Source organism: Brassica rapa, chromosome A03, assembly GCF_000309985.2.
Source record: "Brassica rapa cultivar Chiifu-401-42 chromosome A03, CAAS_Brap_v3.01, whole genome shotgun sequence".
NCBI classification, from domain to species: domain Eukaryota; kingdom Viridiplantae; phylum Streptophyta; class Magnoliopsida; order Brassicales; family Brassicaceae; genus Brassica; species Brassica rapa.
Genome location: NC_024797.2, coordinates 13595351 through 13618710, shown reverse-complemented (window position 1 = coordinate 13618710; position 23360 = coordinate 13595351). Strand labels below are relative to the sequence as shown.

The 23360-nt window shown below is 34.0% G+C and overlaps 4 protein-coding genes across 10 annotated transcripts; 2 read left to right on the top strand and 2 right to left on the bottom strand.

Moving 5' to 3' along the window:
* The first annotated feature begins 2434 nt into the window (after positions 1-2434).
* Positions 2435-11556, top strand: LOC103858588 (endoglucanase 19). 2 transcript variants are annotated; one of them, XM_033286154.1, is made up of 10 exons: positions 2435-3491; positions 3922-4134; positions 4217-4417; positions 4719-4808; positions 4911-5035; positions 9854-9893; positions 9973-10257; positions 10347-10695; positions 10852-10932; positions 11015-11556. In XM_033286154.1, the coding sequence occupies exons 1-10, from the start codon at positions 3294-3296 to the stop codon at positions 11314-11316; spliced, it is 1884 nt and encodes a 627-aa protein (XP_033142045.1). In that variant the 5' UTR covers positions 2435-3293; the 3' UTR covers positions 11317-11556. The 2 variants fall into 2 exon arrangements, with proteins under 2 accessions (XP_033142045.1, XP_033142046.1); XM_033286155.1 differs by having other exon boundaries at positions 2437-3491; positions 11018-11556.
* LOC103868886 lies at positions 5299-9846 on the bottom strand. Of its 2 annotated transcripts, none has more exons than XM_033286150.1 (2): positions 7727-8008; positions 5299-7655 (listed from the first exon to the last, which is right to left on the bottom strand). In XM_033286150.1, the coding sequence occupies exons 1-2, from the start codon at positions 7965-7967 to the stop codon at positions 5437-5439; spliced, it is 2460 nt and encodes an 819-aa protein (XP_033142041.1). In that variant the 5' UTR covers positions 7968-8008; the 3' UTR covers positions 5299-5436. The 2 variants fall into 2 exon arrangements, with proteins under 2 accessions (XP_033142041.1, XP_033142042.1); XM_033286151.1 differs by having other exon boundaries at positions 6045-6356; positions 6457-9846.
* LOC103858587 (probable protein phosphatase 2C 54) lies at positions 11298-15684 on the bottom strand. 2 transcript variants are annotated; one of them, XM_033286198.1, is made up of 4 exons: positions 15050-15684; positions 13083-13561; positions 12696-12844; positions 11298-12590 (listed from the first exon to the last, which is right to left on the bottom strand). In XM_033286198.1, exons 1-4 carry the CDS (start codon positions 15186-15188, stop codon positions 12467-12469), a joined length of 891 nt encoding a protein of 296 aa, XP_033142089.1. In that variant the 5' UTR covers positions 15189-15684; the 3' UTR covers positions 11298-12466. The 2 variants fall into 2 exon arrangements, with proteins under 2 accessions (XP_033142089.1, XP_009134217.1); XM_009135969.3 differs by having other exon boundaries at positions 13083-13564; positions 15050-15680.
* Positions 15685-21138: 5454 nt separating this feature from the next.
* On the top strand, positions 21139-23221 carry LOC103858585. 4 transcript variants are annotated; one of them, XM_009135968.3, is made up of 7 exons: positions 21139-21359; positions 21442-21511; positions 21581-21648; positions 21734-21820; positions 21885-22018; positions 22448-22502; positions 22688-23221. In XM_009135968.3, the coding sequence occupies exons 2-7, from the start codon at positions 21442-21444 to the stop codon at positions 22910-22912; spliced, it is 639 nt and encodes a 212-aa protein (XP_009134216.1). In that variant the 5' UTR covers positions 21139-21359; the 3' UTR covers positions 22913-23221. The 4 variants fall into 4 exon arrangements, with proteins under 4 accessions (XP_009134216.1, XP_009134213.1, XP_033142092.1 ...); XM_009135965.3 differs by having other exon boundaries at positions 21885-22096; positions 22685-23221; XM_033286201.1 differs by lacking the exon at positions 21139-21359 and having other exon boundaries at positions 21442-21648; positions 21885-22096; positions 22685-23221.
* Positions 23222-23360: the final 139 nt, after the last annotated feature.

Genomic DNA, 23360 nt, shown 5'->3' with positions numbered 1-23360 from the left:
ATGAATGTCTAAAAGATCTAAAATTTCTAATGACACAAAACGTTAATAACACGTCAACTATAAGTTATATAATGTTTCATAGATTTAAATCTGATAATGTATGAGCTATAGAAATAACTTTTTTTTTGGTCAAAGAAATAACTTATTTAACAATAGAAAATTTTAACTATAAAGAACTCAACTTCCATCTTCGACAGACAGTGTCTGCGGTTGGCAACATCCAACTCCAATGAAAATGTGATTTAGACCCACCGTTTACCTTTCCTTGCTATCTCATCCTCCATATTAGCTTTCACATGTCAATTTTACTATGAAGGCTATGCAATTTTATATGCTTTGTTTTGACGGCTATGCAATTTTATATAATATTGATAAAATATTATTTCGCTCTGGATGGAGAATTAAATTCGGAGCGTGTGTTGTTTGTCATGCGGTCATCCATTCCCAAGTCCCACTATCCGGCATTTAGTTGGTGTATGATATCCTTAGATGGTTGTAAATATAAGAATCTGTTCAATATAAAGTTGTGAACATCTATTAGTTTATTAAATGTATCTTCATAAATCGATGTTTAGGTTTGTTACTGTTTACAGGTTTATATTTCTACCATCTATACTATACTAAAAGGCAAATATAAGCCATGGAGAGGGTGTCCACGTATGATAGAAAAATCAACTAATCAGAGAGTCCGAAATTGCCACGTTATTTCATTTATTTTTTCGTAAAAAATGAAAAACAATGCAAAGGAAATGATCAAATCCGGGTTATTATGACATTAATATAAGACAGTTACCACTAAGCCATTGAAACTTTATTGAACACATATACAAGAATCACTAAGTATGTAATCACAAACTCTTATGTACAATTACAATAATATGAATTCAACATTCAAGACCGATACTTTGTTTTGTAAAAAAAATAAGTAAGTGACTAAGCTAATATATTCTTTGAAAGTGTGAGAACATTGAAAAATATGAAAAAGATTTTTGTAAAAGTAAGTTTAACATATAAATTTCCGTGACAAATATAAAAAAGCATAAATTTTTGTACAATTTTGACAAAACAACTCAAAACATAATTCTCTAATGTCTTAATAAAATATTATTTAAGGGTGCAATAATTAAATATATCAATTCAATAAATTTTGTAATTTATAGACAAAACAATAACACAACAAATTTTGAAATATTTCAAATTTTGAAACATTTGTTTAACCTATCGATTTCTTTTCATGATCTTTTCATGAGAATCCAACTGAAAAAGATAAAAAAACAATTAGATTTACAAATATTTAATTACCATTTTATTCAATTTTGATTAATTTCAAATTGTAATAATGTATCTTTTTGAAGTTACAAAAAATAATGTTCTTTCTTTATTACACTAGCATTATATATAGATTCTAAATACACAAATAAATATAATATAACAACATAAGTTTGCTTTCTCCGATTCATATGAAAACTTTTTAAGTTATCCACCAAAGCAAATTAATTAAATCAATCAAATTGTTAGAATACAACAAATTAATATATAATTTTATTTTAAATTAAATTATGTAAAGGTGTATTTTCATTAAAACAAAATAATAAATAAGTAAAAATGATTTGATGGTAATTTTTATGACATATATTATATATATATATATCAATTCAGTGAAAGAAATATAAGCTTAATATGGAAAAAATCTTAAATACAAAAAACTCTAAAAATTGACAAAAAAAACTAACAAAAATTAAACTATGATATCACTTGAAAGCTTCTTAGACAATATTAATAAAATATTTTAGCGATAATTAGACAAATTTGATTTTTTTTTCCAGCCAAAATTTTATTATTAATTAGCATCAATTATTTCAAGATGTTTAAGAAAGGATGGACAAAAAAAATAGGATGGACATAAATGATATATGAACTATGAATAGTACTTTGTAAAGCTGACTTAGATAACACATATGCACATCCATTTTCAGTCTTTTTTGATACCTAAATTCAATTATTTTAGAGTAGTTATTCCACAAAGAGATCGTATGAGATATTGTTTTGATATTCAGATTTGTTTCTTGACTTTTAAGAAGATTGATAACTGTAAAATGTATTCTTCGAATATGATATGTCTATAACCGAGTCCCCAACATGAGACAAGGTTGTTTAAAAAGTAAATAATTTTATTTTTCTTATATTATATAATAAATATATATTATTTACTGATAATAAAAATATAGTTATTCATCTATCACATATATCTATGCAAATATGCGAATCAAGTACAACAATCAAACAACATAATAATTTTCACAAAGAAAATTAAAAAAAATATTTATGTTATGTAGTCTTATTTTATATTCTTTAAATAATGTAATATAATATTATACATTATTTTTTTAGAATTGAGAAATACATATAATATCTTGTTAAAAACTCTAGTTATCAATAAGAAAAATATATTGGATTTGTTTATCGACACGAATATAATAACCCTTATTTATATGGGAATAGTAATGAAGTCCTAAAGTGTGGGTTAAGATCTGAAGACAGAAGACAAGATTTTTTTCATAAACAATGGGGTAATAATATTCTGTGGCATTTGTTTTGATGCATGGAAGATTCGGAGCTTCCGTAATGGGTGGAAGGACAACTATGATTGTCCTCTTTGAAAATAATTCAAATTTTTGTCTAACACTTCAAGACAGACAAAATAAGATGTAGAAGAATGCACTTGCACATATTTAAAATGTTTTATTCTGTATGTTAAATTATGATATTTTTACTCCTTAATCTTGATATCTATGAAGGGAATTTATAATATATTTTAATTTTCTTTTATTCTCTTTTCATTAATTTATATATGTAGAAGATATTTTCCAAAATCTTTTCAAGATCATGTGAAAAACAACTGCTAACTGAATCAAAGCTTTGTCTGCCGACACATTGTTACATTTGCATAAAAGACTACTACTACTACTACATATTGACCCCAAAAAGACTACTACTATATTAGCATTTTAAAAGTTTGAATAATTTGTTTTTAATCATTTAACCGAATTTGCCGGTTTCGCTCCTCCTAGTACCTTCCTTTACTTTCTTCCATATAAACCTCTCTTTTTCTCATCTCCCTTCACCAAACCATATCTCTCTATCTCTACATTTAAAAAGGATCAACCTTTTCATGAACAGATCCAAGAAATTATATTTAACATAGTCCCAGCAGGACCCACTAATCTTCTCGAGTTATTTTGATTGAAAAGGATCAAACTTTGTACCCAAAAAAAACACAAGACATATAATAAATGAGTTCTTCCACTTCCACCATTTCAGTTCTTCTTTTTCTTGGGTTAGTTAAGTTTGCAGTTTCAGGGCACGACTATAAACAAGCTCTGAGCAAAAGCATTATCTTCTTTGAAGCACAGCGATCAGGACATCTCCCTCCCAACCAGAGAGTTTCATGGCGATCTCACTCCGGTCTTAACGACGGCAAATCCAGCGGCGTAAGTAATTCCCTTTTTATTTTATACACTGAAACTCGTATAATGTTTACTAAAGCTACCAGTATTTTTAAAAACTCGATATGCATTAATCGTCATCTAGAAAAAGAACTTACTGCTTCATCAATTGAACTCATTTAATTGGATTTGTTTCCATTTTTGTAATAAAATTCCTTCATTAATTAAATATATTCTCCATTTTTTGTATTTTTATACTACGAGTTATATTTTAAAATAATTATATATCGGTGCCTAGATCGAAAACAAAACGGTTGACCTTTTGTTGACTAATAATTTTAAATAATCTATAATCAAAATCGAAGTGTCTCGATGGGTTTGGCTACCTAACCTTTGTAAGAAGTCGATTTTGTAAAACATTGACTAATTCTACAACATGGTTTTTCTCACTAAATAAAAAAATTAAAATGAGCAGGTGGATCTAGTGGGAGGATACTATGACGCCGGAGACAATGTGAAATTTGGGCTTCCAATGGCTTTCACGGTGACGACAATGTGTTGGAGCATCATAGAATACGGTGGCCAGCTTGAATCTAACGGTGAACTTGGCAATGCTATTGACGCCGTTAAGTGGGGAACTGATTATTTCATTAAAGCTCACCCTGAACCTAACGTTCTCTACGGAGAGGTAACAATAACATTACACATTTTCATTAGTTATCTATCTATATAATATAAATTTGGTCTTGATGATGTTTGTAACTGTATAGGTGGGAGATGGTAAGTCGGATCATTACTGCTGGCAAAGACCAGAGGAAATGACCACTGACCGTAGGGCTTACAAGATTGACCGGAATAATCCCGGTTCGGACCTCGCCGGAGAAACCGCTGCCGCAATGGCTGCTGCTTCCATCGTCTTCCGTCGGTCTGATCCATCATACTCTGCCGAGCTACTCCGCCACGCTCATGAGGTAAACCTCTCCACATTAAGCACTAACGGTAAAGACTGAAATTTAACAAGACACCAATATTTAAACCCGGTTTGGTGATATGGAGTTCGGTTAATTAAGCACATGGCTTGAGTTTGCGTCTATAACATACAAAGCCTTAAATGCTAGATACATGATTTCAGTGAAATACTTACTGCGAAAAAATAAAACAAGTTTTTGAAAATTTTATGTGCAAGGAACATAGGTCGTAAATAACCTCTAACTTAATGATAATTGCGATATTGCCACTGATTGCAGCTCTACTCTTATCTTATGTTGGCAGCTATTTGAATTTGCGGACAAATATAGGGGCAAGTACGATAGCAGCATCACGGTGGCACAAAAATACTACGGCTCAGTCAGCGGTTACAATGTATAAAACGCTGCATTTCTATCGACCCTGGAAATCTTTTATAAATAAATAACATTCCTTAATTCATAACTTTTTACAAAACCCAATTTTGTATATGATCAGGATGAATTACTGTGGGCTGCTGCGTGGTTATATCAAGCAACCAATGATAAATATTATTTGGATTACCTCGGCAAGAATGGCGACTCAATGGGCGGTACGGGCTGGTCGATGAGGGAGTTTGGTTGGTGATACAAGCCTAAGCTAACAAAGGCTAGATCACAAGGCAACAAGAGTTGTCAAGCTTGAATGGATCGATTGTCGCCACAAAGGGTTGCGGAAGTATCCCTTTGATAAGACCAGAAGCCTGCGCCAATGTGAATCCACACAAAGACAGAGACCTACACTTGTATCCTAGAATGAATCCACAAACTAAGGAGACAAGCAAACGAACAAGAAATCTAAAGGAATCCACCTAAAGACTAATTGAACAAAACAAAGACAAACTTTGTAAACTGAATAATACTTTATTAATTTCGTGCAAGGGTGATTTACAAATGAGACTTAGCTCTGTTTAAATAGAAAAGAACACAAATGCCTAAAAGAATAACTTGGAAAGAAATAATAAGTGAAAAACTAGCCGTTGGACTTAGTTGGTGCAGAATCTGTCCATGTATGGAAGTTGTATTCTCTCCTTGTATCTTGTGAGTTTGGGCAGAAATAAATGCATCCGTGGGATCTCCTTTGATGTCTGGATAGTCTCTAAGTCGTGCCTGAACAGAAGGGGAAAGAGCCGTTGGTCTTCAATAACTCCAAGTGTGAATGCATCCATGTAAGGTAAGTTGACAAATAAGGGATTCATCTTGATCATGTGGCTGCTGGTGCATGGTAGAAACTCTCCCACTGCTCTTAGATGTAATGAATAATCTCCTGGTTTCCACACGTGAGTTTGAGTTGCACACTCCTTAAGCAAAGAATTACTTTCCTTAATTAGAACCAATTCGGATGTAGTGTAGATAGTCTGACTTGTAACTGGCATATCTCCTAAACCATTACTCTTTTTGGTATGAAACCAATTCGCTGCGTGCTCTGGTTGAGTTGAGAATCTATAGAAACTGGTTTCACGGTTAAATTCCTTATGGTTGCAAAGATATCCTTCTTTGAGTGCACCTATGTCGCTGCTGGCTCCAATGTAGCTTGTATGGTTGATCTCATGAGTTGGTGGTCTAGCTACTGACTTTAGGTCCTCATCATTCCCTCCCTCTTCAAAAGGTTTTGTCCTCAAAACCAATTTACCTGCACCAAGATAGAGCAAGTTAGGTTTCATTCTAATTTGGGAGGCTAGGGTCTTACCTTGGTATATGCACGGTTTTGTGATGCATTGTCCAACTGGTGGTTCTTCTTTGATCAGTAGGGAAGCTAGGCCCCCTTTCCATGGTCGGTCTATGATTTCCCTTGGAAGGATCGTGGTCTCCTTTTCGAAATCTCCTATTTCACAATTGGTTTCTCCATTGACCACTGCTTGGGTGTAAGGTTGTGAGTTTGGTTCTGGATGCTTCTCCATTGTACCTATATCTGAATCATCACTTATGGGCAAGAGCAAGTGTTTCATACTTGAAGTGGACGATTCAAAAAAATAATATTGAGTAAGATTTAGAGCTTCACTTACCTGGTTATCTTGCATTGATTCAGCTTTGGTATTTACTACCTCTAAAGCATGATCAGCTGGTGTAGAGGTCTCTAGGGTAGATTGCTCATTATTCTGTTGTTGTTTAGCTTCTGTACGTGTCTCCTCATTACCTAGACCTTTATCAACATTCTTATCAAGTGTTGGACTTGATTGCGCAGCAGGGTTGGGTTCTTGTTCCTTGATTTCTATGTTAGTACCTGAAATACTTTCAACCTTTTGGGCGCTAGACAAGTGTGTTAAGACAGTCATGGAATTACTAGAAACAGAATTAGATCCAGCTTTAATCAAGTTGATAAGATCATCAAACTTTTTATCTATTCTAGTAAAGGAATCACTTACCTCCAAGTTGGTTTCTCTTGCTTCACGTAGTGCCATCTTCACTGCTCGTTTTGTGGGGCAATCTTTTGCAAGATGACCTTGGCCTTGACACCTATAACAAATAACCTCAGGTGGTTTTAAAGATTTAGAGTACTCACCTTGGTTGTGCTTTACATGAGGTGTATGCACTGGTTTTGAGCTTTGCCTCTGGTTTGCCGGCTGCAAGACTTGGGGTTGTACTACTCTCTTTGTAGACACCTTCTGAGCGTGTTGTGTAGGGATGTAAGGTGCAAATCTATCCCTCATGATCCCTTTGAATTGCTCCCAAGTGCGTATAGGAGGCTCTTGAAATTGTTCCCTATACTTCTCTTCTCTTTTCCAATACCGTTGAGCCTTTTCAGTGAGCTGTCCTAGACCATAGGACAAGTATTCTCCTTTTGGAATGGAGTTGCACTTGAAGTACCTTTCCATGTCCTCTTCCCACTGAAGATAGTTTCTAGGGTCTTCACCTTTTCCTGAAAACTTATACAAACGAAACTGATCATATGAATTATAGTGAGAAGTTAAAGTTACCTCACGCTCATGTAGTTGTCTCGGTTTCAGTTTAACAAAACGTTTAGGACAGGTTCTAGGGGGTAATCTCCTCATCTCGAAATGTTCATACATCAGCTCTTTGACATATTCCCAGTGTGGGGTTGGTTCCTTGAAGTAGATGCGACATTCTTCCTCTTGAAGCCACCATTGGTAAGCTTCTCCTACAAGGGTGTCTAAGGCTATGGACAGCTTCTTATGTTCAGGAACTTTGTACTCCCAAAAATAATTTTCCATGTCTTCCTCCCATCTGGAGTAGTTCTCTTTTCCTGAAAAAGACACAAGTGTTTTGGTGAAAACTGTTGGACTATAGTCATAAAATTTATCAGTAAATTTTAACCAAGGTTTAGAATAGCTCTTGTTGATGGTATGGTTCTTGTAGTGGTCTTGTGGCTTGGAATCAAGCTCCCCACGACATGGTCCTTCCTCATATCCATCTTCAGCCCTTGACTCTCTACACTGGTCGTCTTCTTCAGAGCCATCTCCATAGTTTTGATCTTCCCATGAGTATCCCGGTTCTTCACCCAAATCAACTTCAGAAATATTGTACTCATCAGCTTCTTCTTCAGAGCCATCTCCATAGTTTTGATCTTCCCATGAGTATCCCGGTTCTTCACCCCAATCAACTTCATTAATATTGTACTCATCAGCTTCTTCTTCAGTCGCCATGTCTACCAAGTTAAGGATTAAATATCTCAAGAAGAAGATGAAAGTATTCTGAATCAAGTGATTAAACAAGAAAACGTGACTAGCAAAGTTAAAGGAAAGAAGAAGAAACTAAATACTAAACAAAATGGGCAATTTCTGATTTCCTCTTTTTTTTTTTTTTTTAATAAAGTTTGCAAGTAAACAAAAATCTTTTGGAAAGGAATAAGTTTCGGTTGACCAGAAGAAGGAAAACTTTCAAAAACTCCACCAAAATTTGGAAACTCGGATATTAACTTAATTCTAACAGCTTTTATGTTTTTTTTTTTTTTTTTTTAATAAAGTTTGCAAGTAAACAAAAATCTTTTGGAAAGGAATAAGTTTCGGTTGACCAGAAGAAGGAAAACTTTCAAAAACTCCACCAAAATTTGGAAACTCGGATATTAACTTAATTCTAACAGCTTTTATGTTTTTTTTTTTTTTTTTTTAAGATATGGATCTAAGAAACAATTAAATCGACAGGATGAAGAACAAATGAAGAACACAACTTTTTATGGGTTTTAATATTTTTGACAGAACTAAAGAACTAAATGCAACAAATGCAACAAATGACAAACAATTTTATTTTTATGATTTTATGAAATAGAAACAAGATAAACAAGATGCAACAGAAACAAATGTGACTTTTTATAGGTTTTATATGATTATGCAAAACAAAACTAAATGAAAAACAAAATGCAAAACAAAATTAAAAGAGATAAGGGTTGGATGAACACAACCTGGGGATAGGAGCTTTAAGCTTTGATACCAAAAATGATACAAGCCTAAGCTAACAAAGGCTAGATCACAAGGCAACAAGAGTTGTCAAGCTTGAATGGATCGATTGTCGCCACAAAGGGTTGCGGAAGTATCCCTTTGATAAGACCAGAAGCCTGCGCCAATGTGAATCCACACAAAGACAGAGACCTACACTTGTATCCTAGAATGAATCCACAAACTAAGGAGACAAGCAAACGAACAAGAAATCTAAAGGAATCCACCTAAAGACTAATTGAACAAAACAAAGACAAACTTTGTAAACTGAATAATACTTTATTAATTTCGTGCAAGGGTGATTTACAAATGAGACTTAGCTCTGTTTAAATAGAAAAGAACACAAATGCCTAAAAGAATAACTTGGAAAGAAATAATAAGTGAAAAACTAGCCGTTGGACTTAGTTGGTGCAGAATCTGTCCATGTATGGAAGTTGTATTCTCTCCTTGTATCTTGTGAGTTTGGGCAGAAATAAATGCATCCGTGGGATCTCCTTTGATGTCTGGATAGTCTCTAAGTCGTGCCTGAACAGAAGGGGAAAGAGCCGTTGGTCTTCAATAACTCCAAGTGTGAATGCATCCATGTAAGGTAAGTTGACAAATAAGGGATTCATCTTGATCATGTGGCTGCTGGTGCATGGTAGAAACTCTCCCACTGCTCTTAGATGTAATGAATAATCTCCTGGTTTCCACACGTGAGTTTGAGTTGCACACTCCTTAAGCAAAGAATTACTTTCCTTAATTAGAACCAATTCGGATGTAGTGTAGATAGTCTGACTTGTAACTGGCATATCTCCTAAACCATTACTCTTTTTGGTATGAAACCAATTCGCTGCGTGCTCTGGTTGAGTTGAGAATCTATAGAAACTGGTTTCACGGTTAAATTCCTTATGGTTGCAAAGATATCCTTCTTTGAGTGCACCTATGTCGCTGCTGGCTCCAATGTAGCTTGTATGGTTGATCTCATGAGTTGGTGGTCTAGCTACTGACTTTAGGTCCTCATCAGTTGGGATGTTAAATACGCCGGTGTCCAGACCCTTGTTGCTAAGGTAGTCATTTGAATTCAACAGGTTTGATTTGGTTTACTTAATTTGCTGTGACTAACCCAAAATTTGCTTTGTTTTATAGATTTTGATGCAAGGGAAAGCTGGAGAACACACGGCTGTGTTCGAGAGGTACCAAGAGAAAGCAGAACAGTTTATGTGTTCAATGTTAGGTAAAAGTACAAAGAACATTCAGAAAACTCCCGGCGGTTTGATTTTCCGACAACGGTGGAACAACATGCAGTTCGTCACTAGTGCTTCTTTCTTGGCCGCCGTTTACTCTGATTATCTCTCTTCCTCCAAAAGAAACCTCCGTTGCTCTCAAGGAAACGTGTCTCCATCCCAACTCCTTGATTTCTCTAAATCACAGGTTTGCTCCAATACTTTTATCATTTACTCACTCACCTCACCCCAAATCGGGAACCAAATTAGTACTAAAATGAAGTAAAAAATAATCAGGTGGACTACATACTCGGAGACAACCCTAGAGGGACAAGCTACATGGTGGGATACGGACATAACTATCCTCGGCAAGTTCATCATCGTGGCTCGTCAATTGTCTCCTATAAAGTCGATCAAAAGTTCGTGACTTGCCGTGGTGGTTACGCAACGTGGTATAGCCGCAAAGCAAGCGACCCGAACGTCTTGACCGGGGCCCTCGTGGGTGGACCTGACGCCTACGACAACTTTGCTGACAACCGGGACAATTACGAGCAAACCGAACCAACGACTTACAACAATGCGCCTCTCCTTGGTGTACTAGCCCGATTAATTTCCGGTCCGACCGGTTTTGACCAGAGACTTCCAGGTATGATTTAAAGAATACATTGTCTGATTAACAGCTTTCTACATAATAAACGAGATTCAACTAACTGTTACCGTTTTTCTGTTAAATTTTCTGCTGTAATTTTCAGTTTCAAATCAATTCTGTGAACCGGTCATTACTAACCGCGTTCTATTTCAGGTGTTAGTCCGACTCCAAGTCCGGTTATCATAAAACCAGCACCTATACCCAAAAGGAAACCGACTACACCTCCAGCTCCAGGTTTGTCATCTTTATATTTTGTTATGCCCAACTCATTGTGAAAAAGTCAATTCAATTCGGTTTAAGAACTTCACTTGTTTAGCAGCTTCTTCTCCTAGTCCCATTACCATATCCCAGAAGATGACGAGCTCGTGGATAAACGAAGGAAAGGTTTATTACCGATACTCAACGAAATTAACCAATAGATCTACAAAAAGGTTGAAAAATCTGAAGATATCAATCACCAAGCTCTATGGTCCAATATGGGGTGTGACGAAAACAGGAAACTCATATGGTTTTCCTTCATGGATGAAATCTTTACCGGCAGGCAAAAGCATGGAGTTTGTCTATATCCACTCAGCCGCTCCGGCAAATGTTTTGGTTTCTAACTATTCTTTGGAGTGAGTATAAAAAGTGCGAGTGAGAATCCCGGTTTACTAGCTTGTAAACTTGTTCACCTAATTTTAAAAATATTCGGTTTAGTTATACCGAGATTGTTTAGATCTTTGAGAGGATGAGAAAAGACTAATTCTCTAGTTTGTACACAGTGAGATTTGAGACTAGGAAACTAGGGCTACTATGTTTCTTGTAATGGAAGAAAGTGTTTTTCTCCTTTTTAGTTTATCCCTTTTATTTATGCTCCTTTAAATCAGCATTTATACATTATAGGTAGGATGATGCGATGGACCAATCCGATTGAACCAATTGGTCCAAATTTTATATGTTTTTCTTTAGACTTTAGTTTTATGATTGGTCCTTTCCAAGTCTCATGTTATATTGGGGATCGAAGTCTTGTCATGGTTTGTAGGCTTTACTTTCAGCTTGGAACCATATGCACGAGTTGAAGCTGTCTATGTTGCCGATTCACTATGATCTTTGCAAAGCACGTAGAATCAGGTTCCTTCAGTCTAGTGTGAGGGTCAAGTTGAAAATTCAATTGACCAAGATTCTTTTTTGTTGGGGCTGGCTCCCTCATAAGACTAGTCGGACGGCTTAAATCAATTGTGGTTGGACTACGTTCTAATCCTAAACCTTATATGATATATGTTGATTCGATCACTATAGGAAGTTATAATAAGACAAAAACAAAAATTTGTCGGAGACAAAACTGGTGCTACATGGTCACAGCCAGGCCTAACTCTAAATTCTTGAAAGTCTGTTAAAGTTGTCCGAGTCAGTAGGAGCGGATCGGTCGGCATGCGGGCCACTACAATATTTCAACTAACATCATATTTTCCCCATCAAATATTTGAATTCTTATAATAATGATGTATTCATTACTTTTTTACTCTGTATTACATACATTATGTGTCCGTTACAAAATAAAATAAAATATTACATACATTATGTGAGGAAAATAAACTCTTAAGCAAATTATTTATTTAAAGAAAAATAAAAGTGAAACTTAAAGAAAATAAAGCTAATCGAACAAAACACAACTCAATGACACCCAAAAAAGTATCTAAAACCAAGACGTAAGATGGGAAAATGCTAATGAAGAAAAGGAAAATAAAAACTATTAATAGTTGAGAACCATCATAACTAAAAATGAAGGCTAAGATACAGTAGAACTCCTCAAATCAATAACGATGACATTTATATTCTCTTTGCTTCCTCTAGCTATTGCAAGCTCTGCTAAGATTACCGCAGCCTTTGTAGAACTTGATTCACTTTGACATCTGTCACATAATAATTATCTTAAATCTACGTATACATATACGTTTCAGAAACAAAATTTTTTTGTGAAAAATATACAACTAATAGTATTTAGTAAGAATTCTAACCCGTCTGGTAATTCCCCGTAAAGACAACTTTTGACAAGTCGATATGTGTCGTCGTCGGAGACAACATCCCATAGGCCTTCGCATGCAAGAACTATGAAATCATCAATCATTGTTCGCTTATGGATCTTCAGCTTTTGATCTACATCACTCTATAGAAAAAATATATTCCGTTATATAATTGGAAAACAAAGAACTTTTTAGTATTATTCAGTGTTACAAAAAATGTTATATCTTAGTACTATAATATAACGGTTGGATCAGTTAACATTTGCTTCTTCTTTTTTTTCTTTCTACAAAGGCCATTCTATTACTGAATTAAATACAAGCCACAATTAAGGTGGTGCAAAAATAAGATATTATCAAAAGGCAAAGCGGCAAAGCTATTACCTGGTGACGATGGATGTCGCAAAGAGGCAAAGCGATTCCGCCTTGAGAGTAAAGAACCGCCCTTGCGCCGCCACGGCAAAGCAAAATTACCTCCTCTTTTCCGACAATAGTAACCACCGCTTTCGCTTCAGTAGACCTCACAGTCCCCACCGCTTCCGTAAAACATGATCTCGTCACTTTACTCCAGTCTGCCGCAACTCCACGGCCGTGGCATGCCGTTACCTCCTCCTTCACGAGCCGACACAGCCTCTCCTCTAATAATTTAGCAAGCCTAGGACCATCGAAAATTCCAAAAATATCATAAGAAGGGATCTCGTCGACGACAGTGGAAACGGCGGTCGTCATAGCTCTCTGCCGTCCCATGACTGAGACTACCCCGTGGCCGGCGTTTGTTTTTCCGTCAAGATCGTTAGTCGCCATGTCAGCCATTATTGATACGACAGGGACCTGTGTTGCCTCCGATGTCGACCCTACTACATCTCCTAAGAATAAGATATATATAGAGGAAAAAATGTATTATTACTTATCAAAAAAAAAATGTATTATTAGTCATCAACGTAAGAACTTTTAGCATAATTCTGGTATGTTTTATTTTAAGAAATTAAAAAAAAACAATTTAAGTAAATAAATTTTATTTTGAAATAAAAATTTGAAGGAACACTATTTAAAGACTTATTCATGGATCCCCCTAAAGTGAACCCAACCAATATGATTGTGTTATTTCATATTCAATATCTTTTAAAAAAGAAAACCAAATATTATCAAATTATATTATTTTTTTAAAATTAAAAGATACAAAAAATTAAATAAAAATAGTAATAATTACAAAAAAAGATATTTTTAACGTCGTCACAAACATTAAATCCTAAATCCCAAACCCTTGAATAAACCCTAAACTCTAAGATAAATCTTAAACTCTAAATCAAAATCACTAAACACTAAAACACTCAAGAGTTTAGGGTTTAAAATTTAAGGTTTAGATTTTTAGAGTTTAGTGTTTTTATTTAGAGTTTAAAATTTATCCAAATGTTTAGAGTTTACCCAAGGATCTAGAGTTTACCCGAAGGTTTAGGGTTTACCAAAGGTTTAGGTTTAGGATTTAGAGTTTAGAGTTTAGAGATTAAGATTTAAGGTATAGTGTTTTGTTGACCATATTAAAAAAAATTTATTTAAATTTTTTTTTCTGTAACTATTATTATTTTTTATTTTAAAAATAGAATATAACTTGCTAATCTTTTGTTTTCTTTTTTAAAAAATATCAAATTTGAAATAGTAAAATCCTATTAGTTAGTGAATTTAGAGGTACTCCTAGGAGATGAACCCAAAAATAACTCAGTCACCGAAGTTCGAACAGACGAACACGTTATCACATTCATATACTCACCCGAATGTTTAGTTTTTCTTTTTGAACTTTTGATGGCACGAATGTTTAGTCTGATGCATTAATTTAATCATGAAAATTCTTTTGTCAACAACATACGCAGATTCAAACAACATACACAAATTTGGATAGATTCTATAAACCAAACTTGTATGCATGTATGTGCATACGGACAGTTGTTTTAAATTCTAACAAGTATATCACCTATATATCTATATACATTCACCAGATTTGCTTTTTTTATACGCATTAGTTTTCCTTTTGTAGTAAAACACAATAATTTTCACGTTTAAAAAGTAAATAGATTGCTTGTTTTAATTATTCGTTTAGTAAAAAAGGCTATTAAGTATTAACCACAAAAAACATTGACCTTGATTGCTTACAAACTGCTCTCAAAATGACACATGATATAATTTCTGTCCCTTCTAAAGAGTTATTTTAATCCCTATCTCAATATTTTCTGATTTTAGTAACGATAGTTTTGTGCTAAATTAAATGATCACTCAACTCCTCTCTTGATATTCGAAACATATGGAATTTAAAAAGAAAAATAGAAAACTAGTGAGTTTCATCGTGGAATCATTACCGTTGTCTTTGGTTTTGGGTAATTTAACAGGTCTGCCCTCTCCGCCAACGGTAGTTTCTGGATCAGCCATTCTTACTCGCTTCCTATCGCCAGAGACGCAATCTCCTGCTAGAATGGGCAGAGTAATATCCTTTTCCATGACAACGACTCTACTTGAAGGGTTCGACGACTAGCCCATCTTTGAGGTGGGCAAAAGTATATTATATACATATCAAAAAGTATATTAACTATGCTTATGTGATATATATACATACATTTCTTGTCATGTCTTTTATATGCTATTATTATTAAAAGGATAGAAAGAAAGTGGAATACGTTGGACTGCCACATCTATCAAAATAAGTTTATTTATGGAACAAGAAAATGACTTAAAATTTAATTTAAAAAAAAAGACTTTAATTAAGTTAAAAAAGACTTAAATATAAAACGTAATGTAGACAACTTGGTCGACCAAAGTGTTTGTAAGTAGCTGACTATTTTAATATCTTGGGATATCAGTTCCTATAACTCTTTTGTTGTAGTTTACGATAGAGCAAATTAGCTCAATATACTCAAAAGAGTGGGATACCATTGAATTGGGGGAAAATGGTAGTGATGGGGGAAAAAATTGAAGGGAAATAGGATATGGAGTGCAAATAGGGGGTAAGTTGTGTGTAGGGAGTACAAATACTCTTTACGATAACTCTTTTGTTGTAATTTTTTTGTAACCCAGTAATTTTTAATTTTCTTATTGAACTGAAGAAACATTCGAGAGGAGAATTTAAACTAATCCGTATGTAAGAATTTTTAAAGACATACAAGTAACGTTCTCTGTATAAAAGGATTCTAAAATTTTGAGTATACTGATATTTTGGTTAAACTTTTAGGTATTGCATTGAATGACTTCTGGAACATTTTTATCTTGTAAATGATGTCTATCATTTTGCAAAAAAAAAAACATTTTTTTTAAAAAAGGTAGGACAATACTTTTATTCTAATTATATACTAAAAAACATAGGTGGTAATTAGTACTCTACAATATTTTTATTTGTTGATTTTTTTTTCAACTTTGTAGAATAGTTCTAATGCGTCAAACATTTTTTAAAAAATGTTAATTTAATTTTGATCTACATTTTTCAAAAACAATTATTGTTAGATTATAATTTATATTTAAATTTGTGTATATGCTTTATTTAAATTTTATTTATTTACCTTATCTCACATTTGTTTAGTTTTAGACTATTTATTTGCTATTCTAATAAACCCTAATAATAATAATTAATATATACTTATCGGTCATTTATATTTAAAATAAAAAATATTATTGAAAATAATCTTGAAAATGTATGAGTATTTTGTAGGTATTTAATTTTAAAAAGTTCAAATATTTTCTGTTTTGTGACTATATTAACATGAAAATATTATTGTTTATGAAATTTTAAAGATATTATAAAACTTTAATGACGAAACCCGTAATATATCATGTGATATCACTGCTAATTAATTCCATATAATACTTTAATTTTAATACATTAGGTAGATTTTTTTTTGACAAATGATTTTTTTCCGAACTGATAAAGAAAAGATCCAAATGTTTGTAAGGAAAAAAAAAACAAAACAAGAACATTTCTTTCTGAAAAAGAAAGAACATCATTTTTCTTGCAAAGGGAGGTCCGTCCACTAACGGACACATATTATGAGTTAATGACACACGTCTGTTTTTTTTTTTTTGAAAGAGGGCTAAGACACACGTCTGTTTCATAACTTGCATGCATATGTTTCAAAAATCTCAAATTAACTGAAAGTGAAAAGAAATGGGGACAACAATCCTTAGTTTAAGGATAAATACATGATTTTCTACATGATCCACCGAAAAAATCCAGAGTTGGTTTCTTCTGTGTTCGTTGGTTAACTTTTTGTGCTATATTCACACACATATATATATTTAAACTTTTTTTTTGGTCTAATATATTTAAACTTATGTGCTATAATCACACCGAACGAGATTCACAATTGCATTATTAAATTGATCGGCCAGTCCAGTTTATTGTAAAAACAAAAGTTTTGATCACATGATGTGTGTTGTAACGGTTACATATGTAAGTTGATAAAGAGAAACCGTTGTTTATAATTGCTGAGTGACTTCGGTGATGACAGGTCACCTTTTCCTCTCGAGAGAGGTTTCCTTCTCGTAAAGTCTATTGTCTATTATTGAACCAACAAAAAGTCTTTCTTTGTCAGTGGTATAATACTGTGAATTTTCTATTCATTTGGTTTTCATGCGAATTCTTTTTTTTTTTTTTGCCATCTTATTTTATTAAAAAGCTAAAGTCCACATAGTACAAGGACCATTCAAAAAACAAACAACTGATACAAAACTTAAACTATAGCACAAAGTAAAAGAGATAATAGTTGGGCTTCGAAGCCCAGTAACACTAAACGTTGACCCAACAACAACACTCGACAAACATACGTTGAGATTCTTATCGAGAATATGACACGTGGTTAGCCCTCAACCAAACGAGGTACACGCATCATCCAGGCCTTCCACTTTCCTCACCCCTAGAGAGCACGCCGGAGAAACTAAACGGCGCCGGTAAACACACCGGAAACTAGAAACTGCATCACAACCCTTCAGTGCCTGGAATCCTTAAGCGGAGAGCATCATCGATCAATTCGAGATCTCATCCACAGCCTCCAAGCCACCAAATCCGAGATTAAAACCAGCCCCACGGATTAAAGAAATCAAGCAAAGACCGATTAAACCCAGAAATAAAACAACCAACACTAACAGAAAAGCTAAGTGCCGACAGACCATCACCGAAGAAGAAGGTGTGGTCTCCGGAGTCAAAGCCGGTCGCCCATCAATCGAAAGATGCGACACCGGAGCAGGGGCCGGACATGCAACACCGCCGGAGCCGTCCATGCCGGGAAGAGAACGCGAGAATCGAAGATTAAATGTCGCCATAAAACAACTTTTCCCGACCGACGGTGGTACAGAGAAACCACACCGCCGGTCGGAGATCGCGATTCCAAAAATCTTTTCTAGACAGAGGTCGGAGGATTTTTTCTCTCTCTCTTAATATACTATACTGGTTTGTAGTATTTTCATGCGAATTCTCTCATCAACTAAGAAAATGTTTATTTTTTTACCTCAAAAGAAACTTACAAATGTTTATTAATAATAATAATGGAGTCGACAAAAAAAAATGGATTTAAAAATACTCGTTATACTAGATTTGGGAAAATTGCCAAATAAATCTCAAATTCTTACATTAAGGCCAAATAAATCCCCATTTTTATAAAAGGCCAATTTAATCTTTTTTTTTAATATATCTCATTATTATTTGCAAAATAATTTTATTTGCTCAGAAAAAAAATTGACTCTCTACCGGATGCTGTCGTCCGAGCGTGGATGTTAAAAATTGGTAAAGAAATTTTTTTATACCAAATTAAACTCACTGATTTTTTCATATTTTCTTAGCAAAACAACATGCATTTTGTTTCTAAACAACATGTAGTTCGTCAAAAAGATATGCTTTTCTCTTCTTATTAAAATGTTTAAGCGAGAAAAGATCTTACTGAGTAAATTTCATAATGCCTTACCTCCGGGATCTTCGCGAAATTTCTACTAACGTGCGCACGTACTGCAACAGTTAAGGAAAATGGCTCGTCTTCTCCTCTTTAAAATCTCGTATCCTCCTTATTCATTCGATAACTTTTACATCAAGAGAAAAACCAACAAAACCTCCAAGCGTAAGTTTCTTTAGAGAGTGTTTCGTAGTTCTATAGTTCGTAGGGGCTGTTCACGAGTGTCGCGTGATATTCTATCATGGTTTTATCCTGAGATTCTTATTCATACAGAAACCGTTGCACTTACGAGCGAATATTAAGAATTAAGGAAAGAGATTTATCTTGACTCCATGGTCTGTTTTTCAAAAACGTTTCCATTTAGTCTTTCCTTGAATCATCGGTTTCCTTAGCATCGTGTTTTGTATTTATGTTTATGTCAATTCGATTTATGGCTTCCTACAATCTTAATTCTTAATCACTTTTGTATCAAAAGCTTTAATTGGATTGATTTATTACCGTTTTATAAATGATTTCTTTGAGGATTTATAAAAACGGATTTGCGATTTGCTTTCAGCACTTCCACGAAACATTTCTTTTTTATTTTATTTTAGAATGTTACCAAAACGATTCATTTCCACGAACGATTCTAAAGCGAGTTTATGAAATAACCTAAAGTCTATACAAACGTTTTCTGCAAACGCTTGTAAGCGAGTTTGCATAATGTTTTTCAGACTTAAATTGATATGATTTAGTGATTTGTAACGCTTTTGCATTCTACAAAAACAATAAAAAAATGGCAATAAATGTTAGACTATTATTTTTGCTTAAAATAATATGTTATTTGTTGATTGGAGTACTAATTCGCTTTCATGTTTTCTCAAAAGGAAAATGACGAACAATAACATACCATTGATAATCAAACTCCACTATACGTTGCAGCAAGTAATAAAACCGTGACAACCGCTGGAACCACAACGACAATCGTTGCAACAACAACTACTGTTCCAGCGAGAAATGTTGGTGATGAAATCACTCTTCGTACCAAAATATTAGTTTTGTTGTAATATCTAAATTTATGTAATTATTATGTCTATATGTATTTAAAAAAAAAATATGAGTTTATGTTTCATATGCTTGTTATATAATTCTAGTTTTAATATTTTATAAATCTTTTTTTGATTTTTATTTAATTTTATGTATAAAACTTGAATTATAAAAATAAATTTGAAATATTTATAAGATATAAAAAATTTAAAGATTACAATGATAAATAAGAAAATATTTAAATATCATAAATATGGTATGTAATTCCTGAAGAAAGAACGCACTGAAGCTAAGATAGTTCCTCCCTAATCATTAAAATCTTTTTAATATGTATAGTGTGTCGAATCTTCAAATATTTGGATTCATTTATGTTTATGTAGAGAATTTTTGAAATAATTTTTATCAACCAGATAAATTGAGTAAATATAGAATACAGAGAAAGAAATAGGTTGAGAAAGCCATAAGAGTATTTACTAAAATTAAATCAGAACTAGTTATTTCGGATCAAATAACTCATTCACAAAAAGTAGTCACCTCATCTCATTCATTCAACTCACCTTATTGCGAAATAGGATAGTTACAATAAATCTCCTCATCTCTTTTTTATTACAACAAAAAGTGGAAGCCAGATGCCCAATTTTGATTTCTATGCTAACAACATATAATGCTTGACTCCTTACCCTCTTTGCTAGGTGTATACGATATATCCGTATATATATATATATATCTTAGTTGATTCCAAAACAACAGCAGAAGATTTATTGAACTAAAAATGGATAAAATTTCACTTGCACATATTCATCTATTTCATTCTTAAATATTATATTGTTCTATAATTATGATTTCAATAAGTGTTTGATTCATTAACTAAATCTGAATTCTCGGGCCCTGCTATCTTTTTTCAATAAACATGAATTGAGAATCAAACTGTGTCCGTGTTTAAAGAGTTGGGCTGCAGGTATTTTCATCAAAAGCCATTATTCTCAAAACCAGAATTTCAGAGAACCCACAAAAAAACTGAAACCAAGATTTGAGTAAAAGTACGCAGAGATTGGACAAGTGAACCATAAGAGATACGGAAAACACAAGTTTGGAATCCGAATAGAGAAAAACACTGAAGCTAATTTTTTTTTTTGAAAATTAAAAACACTGAAGCTAATTGTAAGGACCAAATTTGAAGATATAAATAATAAGTTATAAACACAGATTTGAAGTTGAATAGTGAAACTTTAAATATACAATTTTATTTTCCAAAACTCTAAATTTGAAGTTTTGAATTTTTAAACTTTTTTTATAAAGCAAAAAATTATATATTTAAAGTTATAAAGTTTTTTTTAGATGCTCTATGAGAGAGAGAAAAGATTTTAAAACGTCGCATATTTTGTTTTCAGATTAGGAAATTTCATAAATGTGGGAAAGGATTCACAATAATATAGAATAATTAATTTTACTGAAAATCGAAAATATATAATCATCCAATGATATGGCCTATAGATTTTTTATCCAGTCATAATTGGACACGTATACAGAGACAGAAACCTTGAGGCATCGTAACAATAACCGGTTGGGATCCGTCGACCCAGATGATAAAATAGATCAACTGTTTCTGCTCAAAAGGTACTAACGAGTTGACTCAGTAATCTCTGGTTTCACTCGTCGTCGGATAAAAAAAAAGGAAGAGCATTTCCTTTTCTCTCAACTCACAAGTCAATTGGTTCGTGAATCCGTCAATTTGATTGGGAAAACTTGGGTTTTGGTTTAATTTGTGTTCCATCTCCGATGTTCTGTTTTTGCAGATGGCGACTGAAAAGCCTATTACTACGGAGACCGTTGCTCTCACCGAGAAGAAAATGGACATGTCTTTAGGTTTGTGTGTTTTTTTTTTTATCTTTAATTTGTCTTTGAAAGCTCATCATCTTTGTATCATTCGTGTAGATGCTATTATCAAGATGTCAAAGAGCAACAACACCAATGTCAATAAAGGCAAGAAACTGAGAGCATCCGTAAGTAGTCTTAAGCTTCTCAATACCAATTGTGATTGTGATGTCTCTTTATTGAACCACTGATTGTTTTTTTTTGAGGCCGCAGAATAAAAAGGAGAAGTTTAATGGTGCGGCCAAAAACACTACGGTAAAAGCTCAGCGTTATATGGACTCACGGTCTGATGTTAGACAGGTTAGCTTCTTTGTCTTGTCATTTGCTTTGTGTTTATGTTCTGACTTTATATCGTAATTTTCAGGGTGCTTTTGCAAAGAGAAGGTCTAATTTCCAAGGACCTGTTACAACAGCTGTTGCTCGTAATGTTGCTTCTGGTGCTCCAATCCGTGGTAGACCTTATAACGCGGGAAGGATGGCTAATACGAATCAATCAAGGTCTAGACTGCTTGATAATTCTCTGATCATTTGCTTAATAACATGGGCTCCCCTCTATGCTATTCTACTCTCTCTGAGGTGAGAGGCTTATAAGCTCCTTTACCATCGGGTGTTTCTATGGGAAAGTTGCACGGGTTTGTATACTTATGTTTCGTAACTCCTTGCTGGGTGATAGATGGTGTTCAAAATAGCTATTCAAAATCATGCAGTTGAGTCTAAGGGGGTATTTGGAGGAGGAGTAGTCAGAGATTAGTGTGTTGGTGGTACTTATTAGATTTGAGGTAACTGAAGGGGTTCAGGCTCATTGACCAAAGACTTTGCTCATCTGTTAATAATCTGTTACCAAGAACACGGTATCAGAAGGTTGATCTATTGATTGATCCCCCTGCGTAGCTTTTCCAGTTATTCAGCTGTTTTTCTTTTGTGCAGGTTCATTACTCCACCAGCTCAGTATGGATCTGCACCAAGAGGGTTTGTCTCAAAGGTAAATTATTTATATCTATATCTTAGATAACCTTTGTGGTATTGGTTTCTGTCAGTAAGCATGGAAACGACCAACCAACCATGCATGAGTATCTTGTGTGTGTTATTATATGAGCATTATGATGACTTAATTGGCATATCCATATCAAAATAATGAATTGATCTTGATCTGCAAACATAATGCAGCAGCAGCAATGGGAGAAGATAGAGCAGAAGCAACCAAATGGAGGAGGGCAGAGGCAAGGGCCTCAGACGCTGGACTCTCGGTTTGCAAACATGAAAGAAGAGAGGATGAGAATGAGAATGTTTACAGAAAAGGGAATCAATGTAGGCAACAATGGTGTTGGACTGCAGTACCACCAGCAGCAGCAACGTCCCTGGGGAAGAAGAGCCGCAAGATTCCCCAACTGATTAATGTGATCCGCAGAACAATGGCGTTACTATTAATGCAGTTTGGTTTGGATTCAATTTATGAAGTGTACGACATTCATTTATGAATCTTTCTCTTCTTGGAGACTAGCAGAAGAGGAAATATTGAATCTTTGGTTGTAATTGGTGTGTTCTTTTGGTCAGGGAGGGATATGAAAATTGACCATTTTCCCCTCATCTCTTTCTTGATTGGGAAGCTTGCACAGAAATGTAATCACATGAAATGAAAGATTTCCCCTTATAGTATTTGTAAGCTTAGATTGGCACATCAAAATAGTTAACTAAGTTCAATTTTTAATCTCCACTTAATCCAATTAACTATAGAAGCGCCTCAAGTTGTAAAGCTTTGATGATAATTAAGTTGGCTGCTGATGATGCTAGTAAGGAAAGCTGCTAGTTACCGAACCAAAGCTTAGAAACTGAAGTCTTG